The 19710-nt window shown below is 37.3% G+C and overlaps 1 protein-coding gene across 1 annotated transcript in view; it reads left to right on the top strand.

The window, feature by feature from the left end:
- The window catches only part of LOC131875918 (uncharacterized), a 40946-nt gene extending 21490 nt beyond the window's left edge, over positions 1-19456 (top strand). Inside the window, exons 2-6 of the mRNA XM_059220644.1 lie at positions 16920-17066; positions 17271-17387; positions 17500-18166; positions 18352-18516; positions 18882-19456. Of these exons, the coding sequence (XP_059076627.1) occupies positions 16920-17066; positions 17271-17387; positions 17500-17949 (714 nt within the window). The 3' untranslated portion in view covers positions 17950-18166; positions 18352-18516; positions 18882-19456. The remainder of the gene's footprint in view (positions 1-16919; positions 17067-17270; positions 17388-17499; positions 18167-18351; positions 18517-18881) is intronic.
- Positions 19457-19710: the final 254 nt, after the last annotated feature.

Below are 19710 nucleotides of genomic sequence, written 5' to 3'. Positions count from 1 at the left end.
GACCAGGAAATGTTATTTTCCAATTTGCAAACAAAAAGACCTGAAGTCCCATAGGAGACCGGGCCCAAAATAGGGCCAGGGACCAGGGCGCTGGGCACCCTGGTCCTGAAGGACCAGGGCACTGGGCGCTCTGGTCCCACCTCCAGAGACAGCAGGGTGCAAGGAGGATCAGGCCAGGGTGCTGGAAAAATGTAGTTTTTGGTGTCGTGGACAAGTTTCGGGGTCTCCATTCAGGTTTCGTGTTGCGTCGCCATCGTGAAGACCGAAATGTAGTCGAAATTGCAAGTGTCGCAATTTTAGGACACTACAATTCCTTCAGCTACAATTTACATTTCTATGCATGTGATGGATGTTTGTTTATGTATGTGATCAAATTAGCTTCTATTTGATGATGTTATAGTGTCTTTAAGCTTAATTCAATAATGGGTGTATGAAACAAGTTTTAAATCGTTAAAAATCTCTAAATTTCAAGGGTTTTCTTATTTTGCCGAGTCATTGCCGAGTCCCAGCCGAGTCAGAGGCGAGTCTGAGTCTGGGAACTTTGGTCTTGATCATCACCTATTGTTGTAGGACGAGATTCCTTGCCCAAAACAATCTGATCAAGGCAACGATACTCAAAAATTGAGAACATCCTCTACTTCCAAGTATTAAAGTTCTGTCCGTTGAACTTCCGAATGCTTTCCAACATGACATTTGTCAATGATGTCATCCCTCTTGTTTTCTTATGCATGAAAAGACGAGATCAAACTGCAAATTAAAAAATCAGATTTTTCTATCAAAAATTCAGTTAAAAAAAACTGTAGCAGTTGCTGGTACAAGTTTCGAAAAATCTGGAAAATAGAAGCAAAGCCCTAATACGGAACCTAGGGTGTTTGAAAGGCTAGCACATAACCCAAGGTTCGAAATTTTGAAAAAACCCCAAAAAAATTTTATCAGCAAATCTGAATGCTTGATTTTTTTTTAGTGAAAAAAACACAGTTAAAAAAACTGTGCTGGCACAAATTTCAATACTTGAAATTCTGGAAAACCCCAAAAATAGAAAATTTCTGCAAATCAAATCCATAACCAGAAAATTTATGGACCAGCTAGGAGTTGAGCCTACCACCCATTTGCTGCTGAGTTGCTGTTGAGTGTGGCTCATTTTCCAACAAAAAGATAAAACAACCCAAAACAGTATTGGGTAGTTTCATCCTACATTTAAGGATTCTTCTGTGACAATTTGGATATGTAAATTTGAGATTTGTTAAAGTTTACCAGAGGTATTGAAGTTGTGTGTGGAAGGAGAGTAGAGGTCTAAAAGACAGGTTTTGATTAATATAACTCAATAATACTTTTTTGTGGGGTTTTTGACAATAAGGTTTTTACTAAGTAAATTTTGTGTGTTGTGCAAAATTTTCTCCATTTTATTTTTGTACAGTTTATTTCATTGTTCTGCAATCAATGGTTAACACGTGTTGAACATATTAAAATTCTAACATTGCTTGACCTAATTTATGGGATTTGATAAAACAATGCAAGAGTTTAGTTCCTACAACATTCTCCCATGCAGGGACCACTGCTTCTCTTGATAAGGCACAAGTGACCAATGCAAATTCTATAAACTTACAACATGTTTTGGAATCTTCTCCTTACAAGTAGGAGTGGCTACAACTTAGGATGGGAGATAGGGTTGAGATTATGCAGCAACAGTTTTTAAATCTTTGTCATGTGCCTGAAGATTGGACTTTCCTTACAACTTTTTCTTGACATTCTCCATGCAAATTTTATGTTGAAAAATTCCCTCCAGATTTTACGTGAACTAAAAAGTAAGTAGCAATAACAAAAAGACATTGGACCAACCAAAAAAATAGCCTCCAATTTTTAAACAATCCCTGCATTAGAAATTTAGGAAGCCCCTTGTATGGGATGGCACTATCAGTTGATGTATCCACCAATATTGATGCCTTTTAGTTTTAATTTGAACTTTCTGTTGAGTTTACAGGATATTTGGTACTTGAAAAGTAAATCCAAGTATACTGCTGAGTATTTATATTTCTCTTAAGGTCAAGTTTGGAAATAGAGTTTTAGCGAAATGGAAACCGCTAAAAAGAGATGGTTTATACTCATCTTTAACTAAGAATCCAAAGGCAGCCTGGTCCTTGCAAGAAGATGGGGCATTTGAAGAAATGAAATTTGGTACCTAATGTTAGCATATGCAGACGATTATGGGTCAGTTACCTATAATTTGGTAGTGGCCTGCACTATTATTAGGGTTCAATTTATTATTCGGAGTAGTCTGGGGGTGATGGAACAAGCAGGGATGGATAAAAACAAAAATCCAATTTTTTTGGTATTTTCTACGTTTTAGTAATTTGCATTTTCGAAGACCTTTAGAGCAGAATTTGGGGTCAAAGCTGTTGTCTGTTCCTAAAAATTGTTAGCTGAAGGCAAAGATATTTAGGCACTAAAATTATAGCTCTTGGAGATCTTTCCAATGGTGTAAACAATTTTAGATTTCGAGCACCAAGCAGAAACTTACGACCCTACCAAGTTGCGGTATCTAAATTTCTAATTTTTTGAAAATTGTAATTTTGTTTATCATTTTTATTTAGCCAACTATTCATTTCGAATTGATGAGATTTTGGAGATTATTGGCATTCCAGATAATTGTATAAACTTCATTTTGGATTGAATGAATTTCGACTTTTGAAGTTCACATCTCTATCCATGAGTTATGCTATTCTCCACTTTTGTTAAGCAATACTGCAAGTTTCCACGTACTTAGTATTGTTACCTGGATTCGCCTTTGAATTCAGATCAGCTTAGCAAGAGAGACAAAGTGAACACTTAATTGGGGAAGGAGACTCCAAAGTTATTAACAGTTTATCCATGAGAAATGGTTCAAAGTGCAAATCAAGTACATTTTAGAGAACAATAGGAGATTGATTGTATAATGGGAAGGTAATTGAGTGGAGAGATTCCCTTGCAAATATGGGAATGGGACTGGAAGAAAAAACAGAACTGTTAATTTTCTGAAATGACATTTCTAGTGAAGTTAGGAACATTATCAATAAGGGCATGATACTCTGTTATTTGGACATGCTTCGTTAGTTGAGGCAAAAGTGATTAAAGGAATAATACAAAATTATGCATCATTTTCTGGTCAGAAAGTGAATGGTGATAAATCAAAAATTTTCTTCCTTAATACATCACAATTGGTTTAGCATAGGTTGCAATCCTTTTGGGGATTTGAGACTGGAAATCTTCCATGTACTTACCTTGGGATTCCTTTCTTTGTTAAATAGGATAAGATTGGTTTTTGGGATAAGATTATTTCAGTCATTTCTAAAAGAATTCTCTCATGGAACCATAGATGGTTAACTTTGGCGGGTAAAATTGTTCTCATCAAGTCTGTTTTGAATGTTGTTCCCATATACCTCATGTCTATTTTGAAGTCTCCAAAAGCAGTTATTGTTAGTTTACAGGATACCCTTAGAGATTTTCTTTGGAACAATAATAAAGATGGCAAGAAAAAATTCCCTTTAGTTTTGTGGGATAAGGTATGTTTGCCTAAGGAACTTGGGGGAATAGGAATTCGGAGTCTAGAGAATCAGAATTTAGCCTTAGGTGCTAAGTTGGTTTGGAATTTATATGACAAGCCTAGCTCCTTATGGGCACAGATTATGTTTGCCAAATATTTAAATAATGGACCGAGAGAGTACATTTTTAAAATCTCAAATTTGCCTTCGGGTTCTACCATTTGGAATTTCCTTTGTAAATATAGATTAGTTATTTTACCTCATCTCTCATGGATTGTTCACAATGGTAGAAAGGTCAGATTTTGGGATGAAGTATGGAATGGATACACACCTTTGGTGAATGTTAGGGATTGGTCTCCTCTGATCACTATTCTTTCCTCCCTTTGGGGTATTTTTGTAGCAGATTATTTTGAAATTGTGACTAGTGGACCCCTTAAGCTAGCTAGATGGAAGTCGATTGATTTCTTAGATGTTGATCAAAGTATGAAATTAGATTTTGAGAAGATTTTGGGGGATAGAATTGTATTTCTTTCTGATTTTGAGGATGAACTTATTTGGACAAAGAATATTTCTGGTACATACACTGTTAAAGATGGTTACAACTCTCTTATGGTTGCTAAAGATTTATCATCCTGGCCTTATAAGTTGTTTTGGCATTCGACTTGTCTTCCTAAAGATGGAGCCTTTGCTTGGTTGGCAGTTTAGGATAGAGTCTTTACAGGTATGAGACTTGATAGGCTTGGTATTACTACTGTTTTCCCTTGTGTCCTTTGTAACAAAAATTTGGAATCTTCTTCACACTTGTTCCTACATTGTGATTATGCTTATGAATGTTGGCAGTGGTTGTTTGAGAAGTTAAATATATCCTTTGTTATTGGTAAGGATCTCATTTCCCATTTTAGATCTTGGCCCTTTATGTTTGCCTCATCTTTTTATGCATGCCTTTGGATCATATCTCCATCTATTGTGATTTGGAATATTTGGCTAGAGCAAAACAATAGGATACTTAGAAAAACAAGTTCTCCTGTGTCTGAGGTTTTATTAAAAATTGAGTCTTCAATCTCTGAGGTTGCTCTGTTGTTTATTTATAAGAATTTGGACAATCTTACTTCTTTTTCGCACTAGGATAGTAGAGTTACTAGAGCTTGGAAGATGTTGTCAGTTTTACCCTCTCATGGTTCAATTTTAAAAAAGAATGATGCAATAGGTAAGAGATGCTCTGCTAGATGGAAACCTCCTCCGCAGGGGCACTTTAAACTAAATTTTGATGGGGCCTCTTGTGGTAACCCTGGGCCGGCTGGGGTAGGCATGGTAATTTATGATCACAATACAAATTTTATTCGAGCTAAGTGTCATGCTATTGGTTTTAAAACTAACAATTATGCGGAATTTCATGCTTTGTCTTTTGGATTGGATATGGCAATCTCTTTGGGAATTAAGGACTTAATAATTGAAGGTGATTCTATGGTGATTATTCAATGTGTTATGAGAAAGAAATCAAATTGTTGGAATTTGCAGTATATACTTGATCTAATTTTACAAAAATTAGAATTATTTGAATCTTTCTTGTTATCCCATTGTTACAGAGAAGTTAATAAGATTGCAGATTATTTGGCAAATTTAGCCACTGATAGCAATGCTAATCAGCGAGGGGTGGGTTTTGAGGAAATTCCTTCTAGGGTATGGGAAGGTTTGCAGCAATAGTTATGTGATTTTCTTGAGTAATGTTGATGTAAAATTTTATGATGATAATTATTCCTGCTTTCCCCTTTCATTTCAAGTATTCATGTTCATTGTCTGAAGGAGTGTTCGAGCTCATGGTATTTGATACAATAGTGTTTTTCCAATGGTTTTTTAATACTTTCTTTTTTGGCAGGAAGGTTTTTGGCTCATGGGATTTGGCACAGGGCTTTGGAAAATTTTGTCTTCTTCCATTGAAAGAAACTGTGGAGTCTACATTTGAAAATTATATGGGCTCTATGTAAAACTGATATTATATGTGTTGTGACCGCATTTTGTATGTGGTTTTGCACGGGGTGTATAAACTGATCTGCTAGATACTATAGGTTTATTTTATGAGCTGTGACCAGAGGTTTTCTTCCCAGGGTTCTTTCCTCTGGTATGCTCTTTAATTCCTGTGTAAAAAATTTAAAAAAAAATAAAAATATATTAATAAAAAAGTTTAGTGGAATAATCGACTTTTATTGAAAAATAAATAAAAATTAAGGGCAAAGAAGTCATCTAAACAATCACTACTTTTTATGTATAGATGGATTATATTAATGTAAGAATATCCTTTATTTAGCTGGTTATGGTTTTGCTTACAACATGGAAATAGATTTGCTGCATCAATCTTAAGAAGTTAATCTGGTATTTGAAAATATGGTTGGGTGAGTGATTTTGTTCAGATGATGTGGTAAACTCAGTCACTTTCACTATTTCACACACTCACTTTTTCTTTGTTTCCTTCTGGATGTGAATCACTATTTCCTGGCATACATCCAAGGATTTACAGGCATAATTATAATTCATGTTCAATTGGAATCCTGTATGAAAAGAATACAATTCGTGTTCAATTGGAATCCTATACGAAAAGACTCCTTCCATATACTGTCACACACATCAAAGATTTTACACTATGAAAGCAGACTACTTGTAATCCTGTGTAAAACTATATGCTTAAAAAGATGGAAACCATATATTAAAAGCTATTGTATCCAACACATCTGTGTTTAGAACATACAATATCCCTAATTGAGCTAGTTTGCACCTGAATTGGAAAAGCTAATTCATGTATTCTATTTATGTTGTGCTTGAACTCAGTGGATTATGATATGGTTGTTTGGATCTTTTCTCTTCCATTGCGCTTATTGCTCAAAGCCTGTGCCAGAGTGGCTAAGTAAGATTTGATGGTACATGTAATACAGAAAATAGATTTTAAGTGTCTATTTTTTGTTCCAATCAACATATGCATGCTAGGAGCATACTAATCCGAATTATGGATTCAGAGGACAACACCTAAGTGAGAACCTGCGGTGTTGTGGATGAACAAGATAATACAGAATTGAAGCAAGCCAAAAAGTAATCTATTTCATTCGAAAATCCAACATATAGAAGTTCATGAGATTCCAAGGGTCATAGAGACCTCTAGAGAATCGAAGCCCAACAGTCACATTTGTTTATTACATAATAAAATCTAAAAACTATGAAATTTTCAAAAAACTATACGAAAATTTATCCTAACTTCAACTACACATAACTTTCTGCTTGGGACTCAAAACTACGAGCCGTTGATCTCATTGGAAAGGTCTCCAAGAGATGTAGACCCAAATTTGAAAGAGGATAGCTTTCAACTATGCTCTTTCGCCGGTGGCAAGGGCTAAAAATGCCCTTAAGACCTTCAAAATTGCAAAATACTAACATATAGATAATCTAAGAAAATATATAATAATATTTTCAGATTTTATTCTGATCATTACTCTCCCCTTGAAGAGCAATGGGCTCCATTGCATCAATACTCTGAATGAAATGAGGGAAACGGAGCTGAAGCTGCTCCTTGGTAAACCACTTTCCTTGTTGAGTGATATGCCATGCTTGAACCACTTTTTATAGATAAATCTGTTGTTGTTTGAGTGTTTTCACCATGGTGTCCACAATCTGATCACATTGGAATGAAGAAGTTGCACTTGGATTCAATTTTGTAGTGGAAATTGTTTCTGTAACATCTAATAGTGGACGAAAATATCGCTTCGAGAGTTCCTTCTGAATATGCAGCCACACCTTGTCCCCGAATTGGAAATTATGCTCTAGATTTCATCCTTTTTCTTTGCCAGAACCATGGGACTACCATAGGGTGCTTCAATTGGAAGAATTTGCCTCTTAGTTTCATCATTTCCTAATACTAATCTATGATAGACTGGTTCATTAGGCAATGGAGTTCCTGGTATCAAACCAATAGTGTGTCTTACTTGACAGTGTGTAGGTACCCCAGTTGGCAACTTAAACAAATTCTCATATTTTATCAAATTTTGGTCCATTGATCTTTTCTGCTGTGTTGTGGTGTTTGTGATGTCATTGGAATTATATACAGACTTCCTTTCTTCTTCAGAATGAATTATTAATAATATGAATGCCCCTGTTTTGACAACTAGCCTCCTACCTTGCTTAGCACTAATCAAGGAGGTAGTGTATGCAGGGCTTACCTCTGGTATTCGGTATTTCTGCTCACCTAATCTGATTGTCATGCTGCGAGGTCAGGATTCATAGACACCATGGCGCTGGTACATATATGGTTGTCCCAACAAAACATCACAAACATCTAAAGGAGCCACATCACAGATTACTTCATCCTTGAAAGGCTTTATAGAGTAGAAAATGCGACACTGCAGGTGCACTTGGATATCTCTCCCTTGACTTACCCATCCCATAGAATAGGGTTGCGGATGTGCTGTTGTTTTCAGATTCAATCTTTTCATGGTCTCTAATGATATTAGGTTCTTTTGACTTCCACTATCAACAATAAAGTGCAGGGCTTTTCCTCCGACCCACATCTGTGAGTGAAACAATCTCTCCTCATCATCTCAGGGCAATATATTTGTTGTAGCTACCGTTGCATATGGATCAGCATCAATGACCTATTCATGACTTTCTTTTGGACAAGATTCTACCACCTGAGGTTCTTCCTTGTCCTCATGTGTCTCCATCATCAAACTTTTTATGGTTCTGCAATCTTTTGTGTTGTTAGAGGGACTCTTATGGAATTCACACCACATATTGTTCTCTTGTGTCTTCTTCATACCCCATGCCTTTTTCGTTGGTGAATTGGGAAAAGATTCATTGGAGCTCTTCCATCTGTTATTTGTGAAGTTATCCCTCCTTTCTTTCTGTCTGAATTTCTCCTCAATTTTTGTAGCAAATTTATATGCACTAGGTAAACTCTCTATGTTCAGAAATTCTATTTCGGTTTGAATATACCTATGGAGTCCACTCTGATATTTTAAAACTCGGTGCTTCTCACAATCTTTGATGCCAAGTTTTGCTGTTAAAGCATGAAACATATTAGTATATTCTTGAACAGTTTGGTCCTTTTTCTGTCGAAGTAATTGCCACTGCATATATTTTTGTTCATATGTATCTACATGAAAATATTCTTCCTTTATGTGCTCCATGAATTCTCCCCATGTGGGTTTTTGATCAAAGATGAACGTAGTGTCCGTTTCTGCTACCTTGGTTGCTAACTTCGCTTCCCATGAATCTTTCACATGTTTTCAACTTTGAGAATGTTATCACTGTTTTAAAATTGGGTTCTTCTTTTCCCATAATTGGCTATGGTACCTTGAAATTTTTTGAATAGGGTGTAGTCCCAAGTGCTACAGCTTTGTTCTAAACCTTAGGGGTTTAAGGGTTTTTGATTTTTTAGATCTTATCTTTTTGTGTTAAACCCTCTGGTTTCTAATCTTCCATTACTTTATTCACTTAAGTTATGGGTCGCGGGGTCGTAGGAAGTGTTCCCCCTTGTTTTTGGGCCTAGGCAGCTATGTTGATTATTTGAAAATTTTACGCCTTGTATGCATTCCTTCTAAAGTGTCGGGCCCAGTAAATGCCGATCAATTTAAGAGACGATCCGATGGTCGGCGCTATTTCGCAAGGGTAAGATGTTCCCCCTTTAGGCCCGCGAAATAGCGAGAATGAACGGGGGCCGTCCACGTGTCATAACGGAGGAAGTAAAAGGTGTAGTTGTCAGAGAAAGTTGGAGCCCCATGGTTTTCTTCTGGCGTATTAAAAGGTAGCACGCGGCACAAGTCACCACAGTCAGCGGGTCAGGATTAAAGGTTCAAAGTGGGCCCCAGAGATGAGTCGGGTCGCAGGTGGAGATGACCTGGCAGGTACAGCTGTTAACAATTTATTGAGACTCTGTGGCTCCTTCCAGCAAATGACAGAGTGACAAGTCAGCTCCGTGGGTGACTGGATGCCAGGTGTTAGTGACAAGTCACTGGGCCCACCATTCCTAAGAACCTTTTTTAAAAAGGATTAATTAGTGATCAACTTGAGAGATGATCCAACGGCCCGCGCTATTTCGCAAGGGTAAAGTGCTCACTCCTTATGCCCGAGAAATAGCGAGAATGAACAAGAACTGTCCACGTGTCGTGATGACACGCGGTCTAAAAGGAAAATGTGGGTCCCTATGGTTCCCTTCTGGCAAATAAGAAAATGACAAATCAGCTTCGCAAGTGATAAGGATGCCATGTGTTCATGACGAGTCCGCGGGCCCACCACCCCTGAAAGCCTTTTCAAAAGATTAAATGCCGATCAACTGTAGAGATGATCCGACGGTCGATGCTATTTCGCAAGGGTAAAATGCTCACTCTTTAGGCCCGTGAAATAGCAAGAGTTAATATGAGCCGTCCACGTGTCATGATGATGACGTGAGAGGTAGACCTGTTGAGACGAAAGTGGAGCCCCTCGCGGTTTCTTTTGGTGAATGACAAAGCGGCAAATCAACGCTGCAGGTGACTGGATGCCAGGTGTTAGTGACGAGTCAGTGGGCCCACCATTCCTGAGAAGCTTTTTAAAAGGATTAATTAGTGATCAACTTGAGGGATGATCTAATGGCCCGCGCTATTTCGCAAGGGTAAAATGCTCACTCTTTAAGCCCGCGAAATAGCGAGAGTTAACGAGGGCCGTCCACGTGTCATGATGGTGACATGGTCAAAAAAGAAAATGTGGGCCCGTCACAGTATAAAGAGAGACACGCGGTCAGAATCAAGTGGAATGCAAAGGGATTTTTAAGGCCAATGGTTGGGTGCCGCGTGGTATGATGTAGCCAATAGAAAAACGGGACCTAGACTAAAGACAAAGCCGTCAAAAAATGAAAAGGTAACAGTGAGACACTTGCCAGAAGGTTGCGACCCATTGGAGCTAAAATATGAATTCTCGTATGAATTCGATTTTGAAGGGACGGCCGAAGCATGCAGAATCAATGTTATAGTTAAGGCCCAGAGCACAAGTATTTTATTTCCTAACAACCAAGTAAAGATATCTTTTAAAAGATTTTGCAGAAGAGCAGATGTAGAGTTATCCTTTTCAGATACAGAGCAAGCAGTTCAGTTGCAGAGCAAATTCCTTCAAGCAAGCATCAGGTTCTCTCATGTTTTGAAGCAATTCTTGTGTGGTGTTTTAAATAAAATCATTCTCGTATTGCAGGATTGTTTAAGAGTGTGTTCATTTTCTTGCATTTTCAAATGGCTCCTAAAAGGGAATTTTCCGGCAAGGTTGATTATTTACAAAGAAGTGTATGTGATGATTTTTTAGAACAGTTGACGTTGTCAACTAACCAGGCATCAAAGGCCAAAGAGTTAGTGCCCAGGGCTCCCCATCTGAAAATAGGAGAAGGATTGTATGACAAAGGTAATTGGTTGAGAGACCCACGGGTTGGATTGTCCGGGTTGGGGCTGTTTAGAGTCGGATTTGGAATGAGAAATTCTCCTGCTCCTCAAAACAGTATTTGGGAACTAGATGTTGGGAAATTAGTAGTCCCAGGGGTATTCATGGATACAGACTTGTTAACTCAAATGGCATTGAACTATGATTCAGTCACAAGATGCATCCGGGATGTAAATGGGAAAACCCTTGTGGAAATTAATGCAGAAGAATTAAGAACAACATTTGGGCTCAATGAGTTCACAAACTTCTTGGAACCCATTAATTTCACACAATTAGCCCAAGTGTACAATGCACAAAAGAGTCATCTTAGGAATGGGCCTCTTAAAGAACTTTTTCTAAAAATAGGAGGGTTAGCAGTTGTAGGGCCCAACACACAAGAGCCTTTTTCATTGAGTATGTTTACCTTGAGGGCTAAAGGAATGTATTGGGCACTTTGCCAAGTTCTAGGAGAGGATGCTGAAGCAAATATGCCAAATCATTACTTGTTAATGATTGTTCAGATTTTGAATCCTTCTCTTGCTATCACATTTGATTATGCTTCTTACATTGCCGATGCTATCCATGGAGGGTTGATAGGAATAAAAAATGGAAAGGTGGATAGGCCATTCGGATGGTATTCACTCTTAATGCACCTTTTTCTCTTCAAAGGTGGTGATTATTTCGCCGGTGGACTGGACCTGGTTAAAGAGAAGGAAGGAGAGAAAATACCAGTACAACTATGGAGTACTGTGTTGTCATGGGACAGAGAGGATGCTAGTTTCCTAAAGTTTGATAAATATTTTGCATCTAAAATAAGGACTCTCCTTTGCTCTGATAACCCAAGAGTCCCCAAGGTTCTTCTGGAATTCCTAAGGCCAAAAGAATTCGCAGAGAACATCAAAATTGTTCATAACTGGGGAGACATGTATTTATATCCAATCTCCACGGTTTTCAGAGTTTTTGGTTTCAGGGGTACTCCATTTTTGTTACCTTACCAGGTCCTACTCAAAGTGGGAATAGCTGAGATCCTTAGACAAATTGGTGGCCTGCAAGAGGCAGAGTTAACAGGCAGAGGTAAAGGAACTATTTTCCCTGCAGCCACCATAGCCCACCAATTCGTAATTACAAAGGGAGGCTGGAATTGCTTTGAGGATTTCCTCAAACCTTACCATCTATCCACTGCAGTGTCTCGGTGTGCTGATCCGGAGGACTTCTTCAATGGTATGTTCAGGAAGAAGGTAGCATGCAGAGGTAGGCCTCATCAATTCCAATTTCCTGAAGATCTCATCAGAAATGAATTTGATTTAAATGAGCAGGAATTAAGGAAAGAAAAGTGGGTGGCTTATAAGAAAGCCTTGGATTTTGTGCATCAATTTGATGCTAGCTATGACCCATTGTCTAGCTTCTTCCCATTGGAAGAAAAAATAAAATTTTTGACTGTTTGCTTTGAAGATGTGATGCAAACATTGAAGGAGAAAAGGGAAGCTGTGATTAAGAGTAACCCTGAAAAGGCTAGAATGATCCTGAGCAAGTCAACTTCCACCAAAGCAATCCCTCCTGGTGACTACACCCTGCATAAGAAATCAGGTTACAATGTGCTGGTGCCTACAACAGGGGAGCCCTCTTCATCTAAAGGAAAGAGGAAAGTACAAGATGTCATTAACATCCAAGACAGCCCAAAGAAGCAAAGGGTGGGGAAGGAAGTGCAATCAGATACACCCTTGTATTCCCCATCCCAATCCCCCATCCACATAGGAGATGAACAAGCAATAGCTACACATCTCTTGCAGTTGGGCAGCTTGGGGGAGATTGCATACACTTATGATGAAGTGGAAGAAGGGATGCTAGAAGAGCCCATTGAAGCTGAAATGGACATTACCTCAACTGAACTTAAAGGCCGAGAGTGGGATCCTGAGATAAAAAAGGCAAGTAGTGCCTTTTTAGCTAATGACAACTTTGTCACATCTAAAGCATTCATGCAATTCATTTGGAAGCAGCATATAGATAGATATAATGCTAGATGTGAGACAAGAAAGGCAAAGCAGCCCAACAAAGATCTAGCCTCAGTGGAGGAAGAAATAAAACAAGAGATGATGGAAGAATTCAAAACCATCACTCCTGAACAAGGAAGAGATCTAGTAGCACAAGCTGGAGTGCTCATCTTGCTAGAATGGAATATTGCTGATGCTCTGGTGCTGGATGCAGTAAGAAAAGAAACTAAACCCATGGAAAGGGTTACATTCAGTAAGGATAATGCTGCACTAGTTATGTGGTCCCTTAAGAGAAATGAGGGCAAAAAGGGAAAAGACACTCCAGGGTCAAGTCACCTTGGTGGATTGATGGTAAAAAGAGTGCAGAGTACAGGGGTAGTAGAGGCTGCTAGCACTGTGCTAGAAACTGCAAAATTCAGTGTTGCAGTGGCTGAGAAGGAAGCCAAAGAAAAGGAGGCCCTCCAAATTAAGTTGGAAACAGTTTTGAAGGCTTATAACAGTGCCAAGGAGGAGGTAAGAGGTAAAGATAGCATCATTGCCAAATTGCAGAGCCAGCTGATGGGACAACATCAACAAGGTGAGTCTTCAACATTGATGATTTCCTCTTCTCCTGCAAGACCTCCGCCTACTAGCCCCATTATTGAATTTCCACCATCTCCTGCACCTTCCAACTCCCAAATGATTGAGATTACTCCCCAAGAACTAGAGAACCTGAAGTAGGCTCAGGGCTTTTATGCAGGGAAATATGAGGAAAAGATAAGGGCCACAATCTCTAGTTTTGCAGATACGATAAATGCCTCATTGCTTTACAATAGTGTGGGAAAAGTTATGGAGATATGGAATGAATTGAGGAGAGATAAAGCCATTTTGACACCCATTTTTGACAGATGGAGGCCTAGGGAGCAAGATTTAGAGTTTATGTGTGTATCCTGTGATGAAGCAAGGGCCAATCCTATTATCAAATCTACCTCTGATGTCGCTAAAGTTTTAATGCAATTGGCAGCAGATGTAGATAATGTGGATAGAAAGGTCAATCTATGCAAGAAGGAATACACTGATCAGGTTTTTGAGTTGCTCCTAGGAATTTTTACCAATCCGGATCAGCTAAAAGATAAGCAAACATGGCTCAAAGAGATAGAAGTCAAATTGTCAGCAAGGGTTAAGGGAATCATTGATCTTGATGATACCTCTTTCTTTGTTATAACAATATAGGAAATAGAAAAAATTAAATCACATTATGGTTTTCTTAATTCAGAAGTCAACAAACTGAGAAATTCTTGGAAAAGGTTGACTAAAATTAAAAATGATGTGATTAATTTTTCATGGCCGACAGAAGAGACATATAATGAGTGGGGAGTTAAATATTCCACCCATGATCCGGAACAATTGGAGAGCGCCCCTGAAAAGCCAGAAGAGGTTGCAACCGAACAACTTGTTGAACAGACTGCAGAGGCTAAAAAGAATGCATAACTATTTTTACGTAAAAATTGTAACCTCTTCAATTTTTGAAATAATTGTAACAAACTCTCCTCGAGAAGTCTGAAGCTTTGTGCATCCATGTTGATATAAATGGATACTAGGACTAGAGGGAAAATGATCACAAAAATTTTGTAAGAAAACGCTGCAGAAATTTATCTGAGCTTTTCCAAAGTTTAATGGAGAATCAGAATTTCTTTTAACATCTCTTCAAATGAATATCAATATACAGGCCATCGGTTTTGAGTAAAGCTTTGTGTTGTCTTCAAGTTTGTTCACAAATTTATTTACTGTTTTCATTCTGAATAATCCAGGATTTTTCTGTTTGAATGGAATTGCAAAGCAATCTCAGTATAAGTGTTTGTTAGCTTTTCTCTTTAGGAGGGAAATTAAATACGCAGGATCACTCATACCAGTAAATTCTTTGGAAGGAACTTTGAATTTTGAGGACCATAGTTTAGTTTGAAATGATTGAATTCTTGTACGTGTCAGGCATATGCAAGGATTAGTGGAAACCAAGCTGATGGAAAGCATAAAGATATATTGTTTCAGGAATTTTATTTGAGTTTAGGTGACTTTGTAACCTTGGATAAAGCACTGGTATTAATTGAAGTTGTTTATTGCATGCTTTGTTGATCAAAATGCTGAAGTTAAGTATCGTTCCATTCTTTGTTTTCAGTTGATTTCAAGGTGAATAAATCCACTGGTTTTCTGGACTGGTTTGCTGTGGGTTTATTGTTTAAAAGTGTGAAGTTATTTCACAAAGGTATACCCACCTGGGCTCCAAGGAAGCCCGAAGTGTAGAAGGTCTAATCAAACCTTGTCATATGTTGTCTCTGAGATTTCCTTATCTTTTGATGTCTCCTCTGCACCCAGTTTAAATCATATTACTCCAAGGACATTGAAGGGAATTAGATTTTGAGGAACAACAGAGAAGAGCGAAAGTTATTTTGTCTTCATCTGAGAACTGGTTGATAGAGAAATATCTTTTCAGTTTTGAAATCCAGTCATCAATGGCATCTGCATCAATCGTTCCTTGAAAGGTGGGTATATCGAAATTCACTTGCACCTTGAATGGTGTATACCCTGTGAATGGTGGGTTTACAAGTGACCCACAACTTTCCAACATCTGCTTGAACTGCTCCATCATTTCTTCTCGTTTTTTTGTTAATGCATCTGCAACCAATGCTTTAATGTCTTCATCGGTTTGCAACTTAGCCATCTGCGATCGTGTGCATCTCAAAGGAAGGTAGTCTGAAGGATTCCTTGTTTCCAACCCCAATCTTTGATATGTTGATCGCGTGTGATATGACATACAGGAGTGAACTTGCTCTGATAACACTGATCCGAATTATGGATTCGGAGGACAACACCTAAGTGAGAACCTGCAGTGTTGTGGATGAACAAGATAATACAGAATTGAAGCAAGCCAAAAAGTAATCTATTTCTTTCGAAAATCCAACATATAGAAGTTCATGAGATTCCAAGGGTCACAGAGACCTCTTGAGAATCGAAGCCCAACAGTCACATTTGTTTATTACATAATAAAATCTAAAAACTATGAAATTTTCAAAAAAACTATATGAAAATTTATCCTAACTTCAACTACACATAACTTTCTGTTCGGGACTCGAAACTACGAGCCGTTGATCTCGTTGGAAAGGTCTCCAAGAGATGCAGACCCAAGTTTGAAAGAGGATAGCTTTTAGCTATGCTCTTTCGCCGGTGGCAGGGGCTAAAAATGCCCTTAAGACCTTCAAAATTGCAAAATACTAACATATAGATAATCTAAGAAAATATATAATAATATTTTCAGATTTTATTCTGACCACATACTCTCATCTGTATACGGTGATGAATATTGCACTCTTTAATTGCCATGGAAACAAGATCGATTCCTTTGAATGTTTGTTGATGTGTGCCTTGAAATATCATATTGTTACCCGACAGTTTGCTTGTACGCAAAATAGCATATTTATGCAGAGACTCAGTACAAATTCATGAGGTTTTCATCTCTGGTTGCATTTCTCTTCTGAGAACTTAGTTAAAGATGTAGCATCATGCCTGTAAGATTAACCACATCTGGACGCTGCAGTTTGAAGTAGAACTCAGCTTTGATGATAGATTAAGTGATGATGGTATTGTTGTAACCTGTATGGCATCATCAATGATAAAGTGCAGTGTCTCTTGGCAAACTAGGCTTTTTGATGTTTTCTAGTCTTTTTCCACTTCATGATAGTTGTTTGTTGTTGGATTAGATAGTCAAGAAAACATTGTATTTGGTGGCAAAGAATGCATTGAATTTTTTGCTCTTGCGTTTTACAATTTTGTGAAATATGAAGATGGGTGAGATCTGCTTTATAAACCCCATTTTTAACCAACATTTTTTGTTGTCATTGTTTTGTCTAGTTTATATAAAAATATTCTTCAAGGCTTATTTTACTTCAATTTTTAAAGACTAGTCAGATGGTGTGAAAAATCCCTAATTCTATGTCTAATTGTATGTAGTTAGGTTGTTTTAGGCCACATAAGAGAGGTTGATGAAGATGGAGAAAGAGATTGGGAGGGTTTTGAAGATGATTTAAATCAGGTGTTTGGAGAATATAACTTATTGCTGCCATTTGTCAGCCGAAGGAATGAACTCCTAGGGCTGGTAAAAGTATGTACTTCGTTTTTTCTCATATAGAAAATCAACATTGAAGGGAAACCTAAAGCTTTGTAAGCTTAAGAATTTTATGCAGTAGCAGAAAATTGGATTAGAATTGGGTTTAAAGTATTTTATTTTTTCTGCTTAAATTAAGAGGCCTTTGCCAAATTTGTCATTTATTGATTTAACTTGAATTGTGCTGTTATCAATTCACAGGATAAAAGTTCCTGTCTTTCAGTACTAGAGAAATATCCAGTTGAAGTATTGAGGAGTGATTTGCTTCATTTTATTCATGAGAAGAAGAATTGTTTCAGTAGAACTGTTATTGATCAGGTAAAAGTCCCTTGCCAAGCAATTCACAACTTGAGAATGGGTTTTCTAGTTAGATTCACAGAATTATTTTGCATGTCAGGATAGTTTACAATATTCAGTTATTGGTTTTCAGCTGGTTTGTGATATTGCTGATGGGCGCTATACCTGTACATCTTTCCCACATAAGAAGCATGTGTCAACAGGAGATGAAATCATCACACGTGTGTCTAGAAAGCGATGTTGCAGAGAAGCCACCTTGGAGTGTCAGAATAGAATTGCAGAAGGTCAAAAAAAGTTAAAGCATAATGAGAATGATATCTCTCCATCGCATGTTGAGAAGATAAAAGAATGCATTGTGGCTAGATATAATGTCTCTGAAAATGATTTACAGAAGAGAAATACTTTAGGCTCTCAAACAGGGAACTTGAATCTAAAAAGAGGTTACTTGCATTCATTGATATCAAAGCAATCCAAGGTAACAAACAGACCTCACGAGGCAACTGCAAAAGTAAAGAGCAAGTGCTTCCAGACACAGGGAACACTTCAAAGGATCATTCTAATCATCCATGTGCATTTAATTTAGCCTCTATGAGAAAAAAACTGCCTTCACATAGCAGGAGCTCCAAAAGTATTGTTCATGAAAATGAATTACCTCATGAAAATGAATTACCTGATGAAATTGGAAATAATGAGCAATCTAAGTAGACAGATGCTCATGATGGTATGCTTGATGGAGATCTTGGAGAAAGTCACCATGGGAATAGGAAAAACAGAATTTGTAATAAAGAGTCATCGATGAGGTGTGTACAAATACAATTCAGTCTAGGAAAGCTTGGGTTTTGAGTATTTCATGGATTTTAATATCTTTCAATTTATATATTTGTTGTCATCTAATATTGTTGTGTCACTTGTCTACATTGCTCGTGAATTTTTGACACTATTTTCAGTCTTACTATAAGAGAAAACAACTGTCTTTACATAGCAGGGGCTCCAAAAGTATTGTCCATGAAAATGAAATACCTGGTGGAATCAGAAATAAACAGCAATTTATGCAGACAGATGCTCATGATTGTAGGCTTAGTGGAGATCTTGGAGAAAATCACTACGTGGATAGGAAAAACAGAATTCGTAATAAGAAGTCATCAACGAGGTGTGTATAAATAAGAATTCACTTAGGAAAGTTTTGATTTTAAATGACTTAATTATTCTTTAAAGATATTAGTTTTCCACAATTCATGATAGTTATTATGATCACTTCTAGTTTCGATTGTGTGTTTTTTTACATCAAAAAATACACACAATTGAAACCAAAAACGATCACAATAATTAATTATCCTACAATTTCTGTATTTGTTGACATATTATATTGTTGTGTCAGTTGTCTACACTGCTCATGTATTTTAAAAAATTATTTCCAGTCTTACTTATTTTTTGTCTTTAGTCCAAAATAAATGATTTAACAGTTTCCATTTCTAAAACATGCTCAACCCTGTTCATCATTTGTTATATGTGCAGGGAAACCTTTCCCTTGCCTGGTGCACGTAGAGTCAAGTTACCTTGGACAAAGGATGAAGAAGAGATTTTAAAGGTCTATTTTTCCTTGCAGGAAGGTATGAACAAATTTCCATGCGATTCCAACGGAATGAAATGGAAATGCATATTAGAGCATGGCAAAGGTGTATTTCATAACTCTTGTCGTCCTGGTGACTTGAAGGATAAATGGCGTAATATGAAAAAACTCAAAAAAGGCAATTCCTGAAGTACTTTATACACCAACTTATCTTGCCAATATTTTTATCACTATAATGAGAATCACTAATTTGCTGGTTCAACTTTGTATGGGATGCATTCTTAGTTTTAGTTCTCGACCTACTTCTAAGAATGATATCATTACTTCACTGAAAACATTCTGTGGTGCCATAGGCTGTTTGATGTTGAATGCTTGTATGATACTACAAAATACTTGTTTTGAGGGCATGCTTACTCTGCAAGTCCGATCATTGAATCCTAGCCTATATGGCTCATCCAAAAATGTCTCAAGAGAATGTTAAGAGATATGCCTTCTCTGATTCATTCAAAGCATATGTCATGTACCCTTTACATTTTTTTACAGTTTTATACTTTTTTGGTATTTTCCGATTTTTTTTTAAAACAAGAAACAAATTGAAATAGCTAACTAAAATGGAAGATAATGATGGAAAATACTCAATCAATCTCTCAAACACTTGATAAGCTAAATCTGAACCAAATTTTGATAAATTCAATGGCTGGTACAAACACTAGGTCACTTCAAATGCTCAGATCAGATTAAAACATAAATTTGGAAACTCTCAAATGTTGATTT

This window comes from Cryptomeria japonica, chromosome 5, assembly GCF_030272615.1.
Source record: "Cryptomeria japonica chromosome 5, Sugi_1.0, whole genome shotgun sequence".
Classification (NCBI taxonomy): domain Eukaryota; kingdom Viridiplantae; phylum Streptophyta; class Pinopsida; order Cupressales; family Cupressaceae; genus Cryptomeria; species Cryptomeria japonica.
The sequence above is the reverse complement of the archived record's forward strand: the minus strand, read 5'-3'. Positions and strand labels throughout refer to the sequence as shown.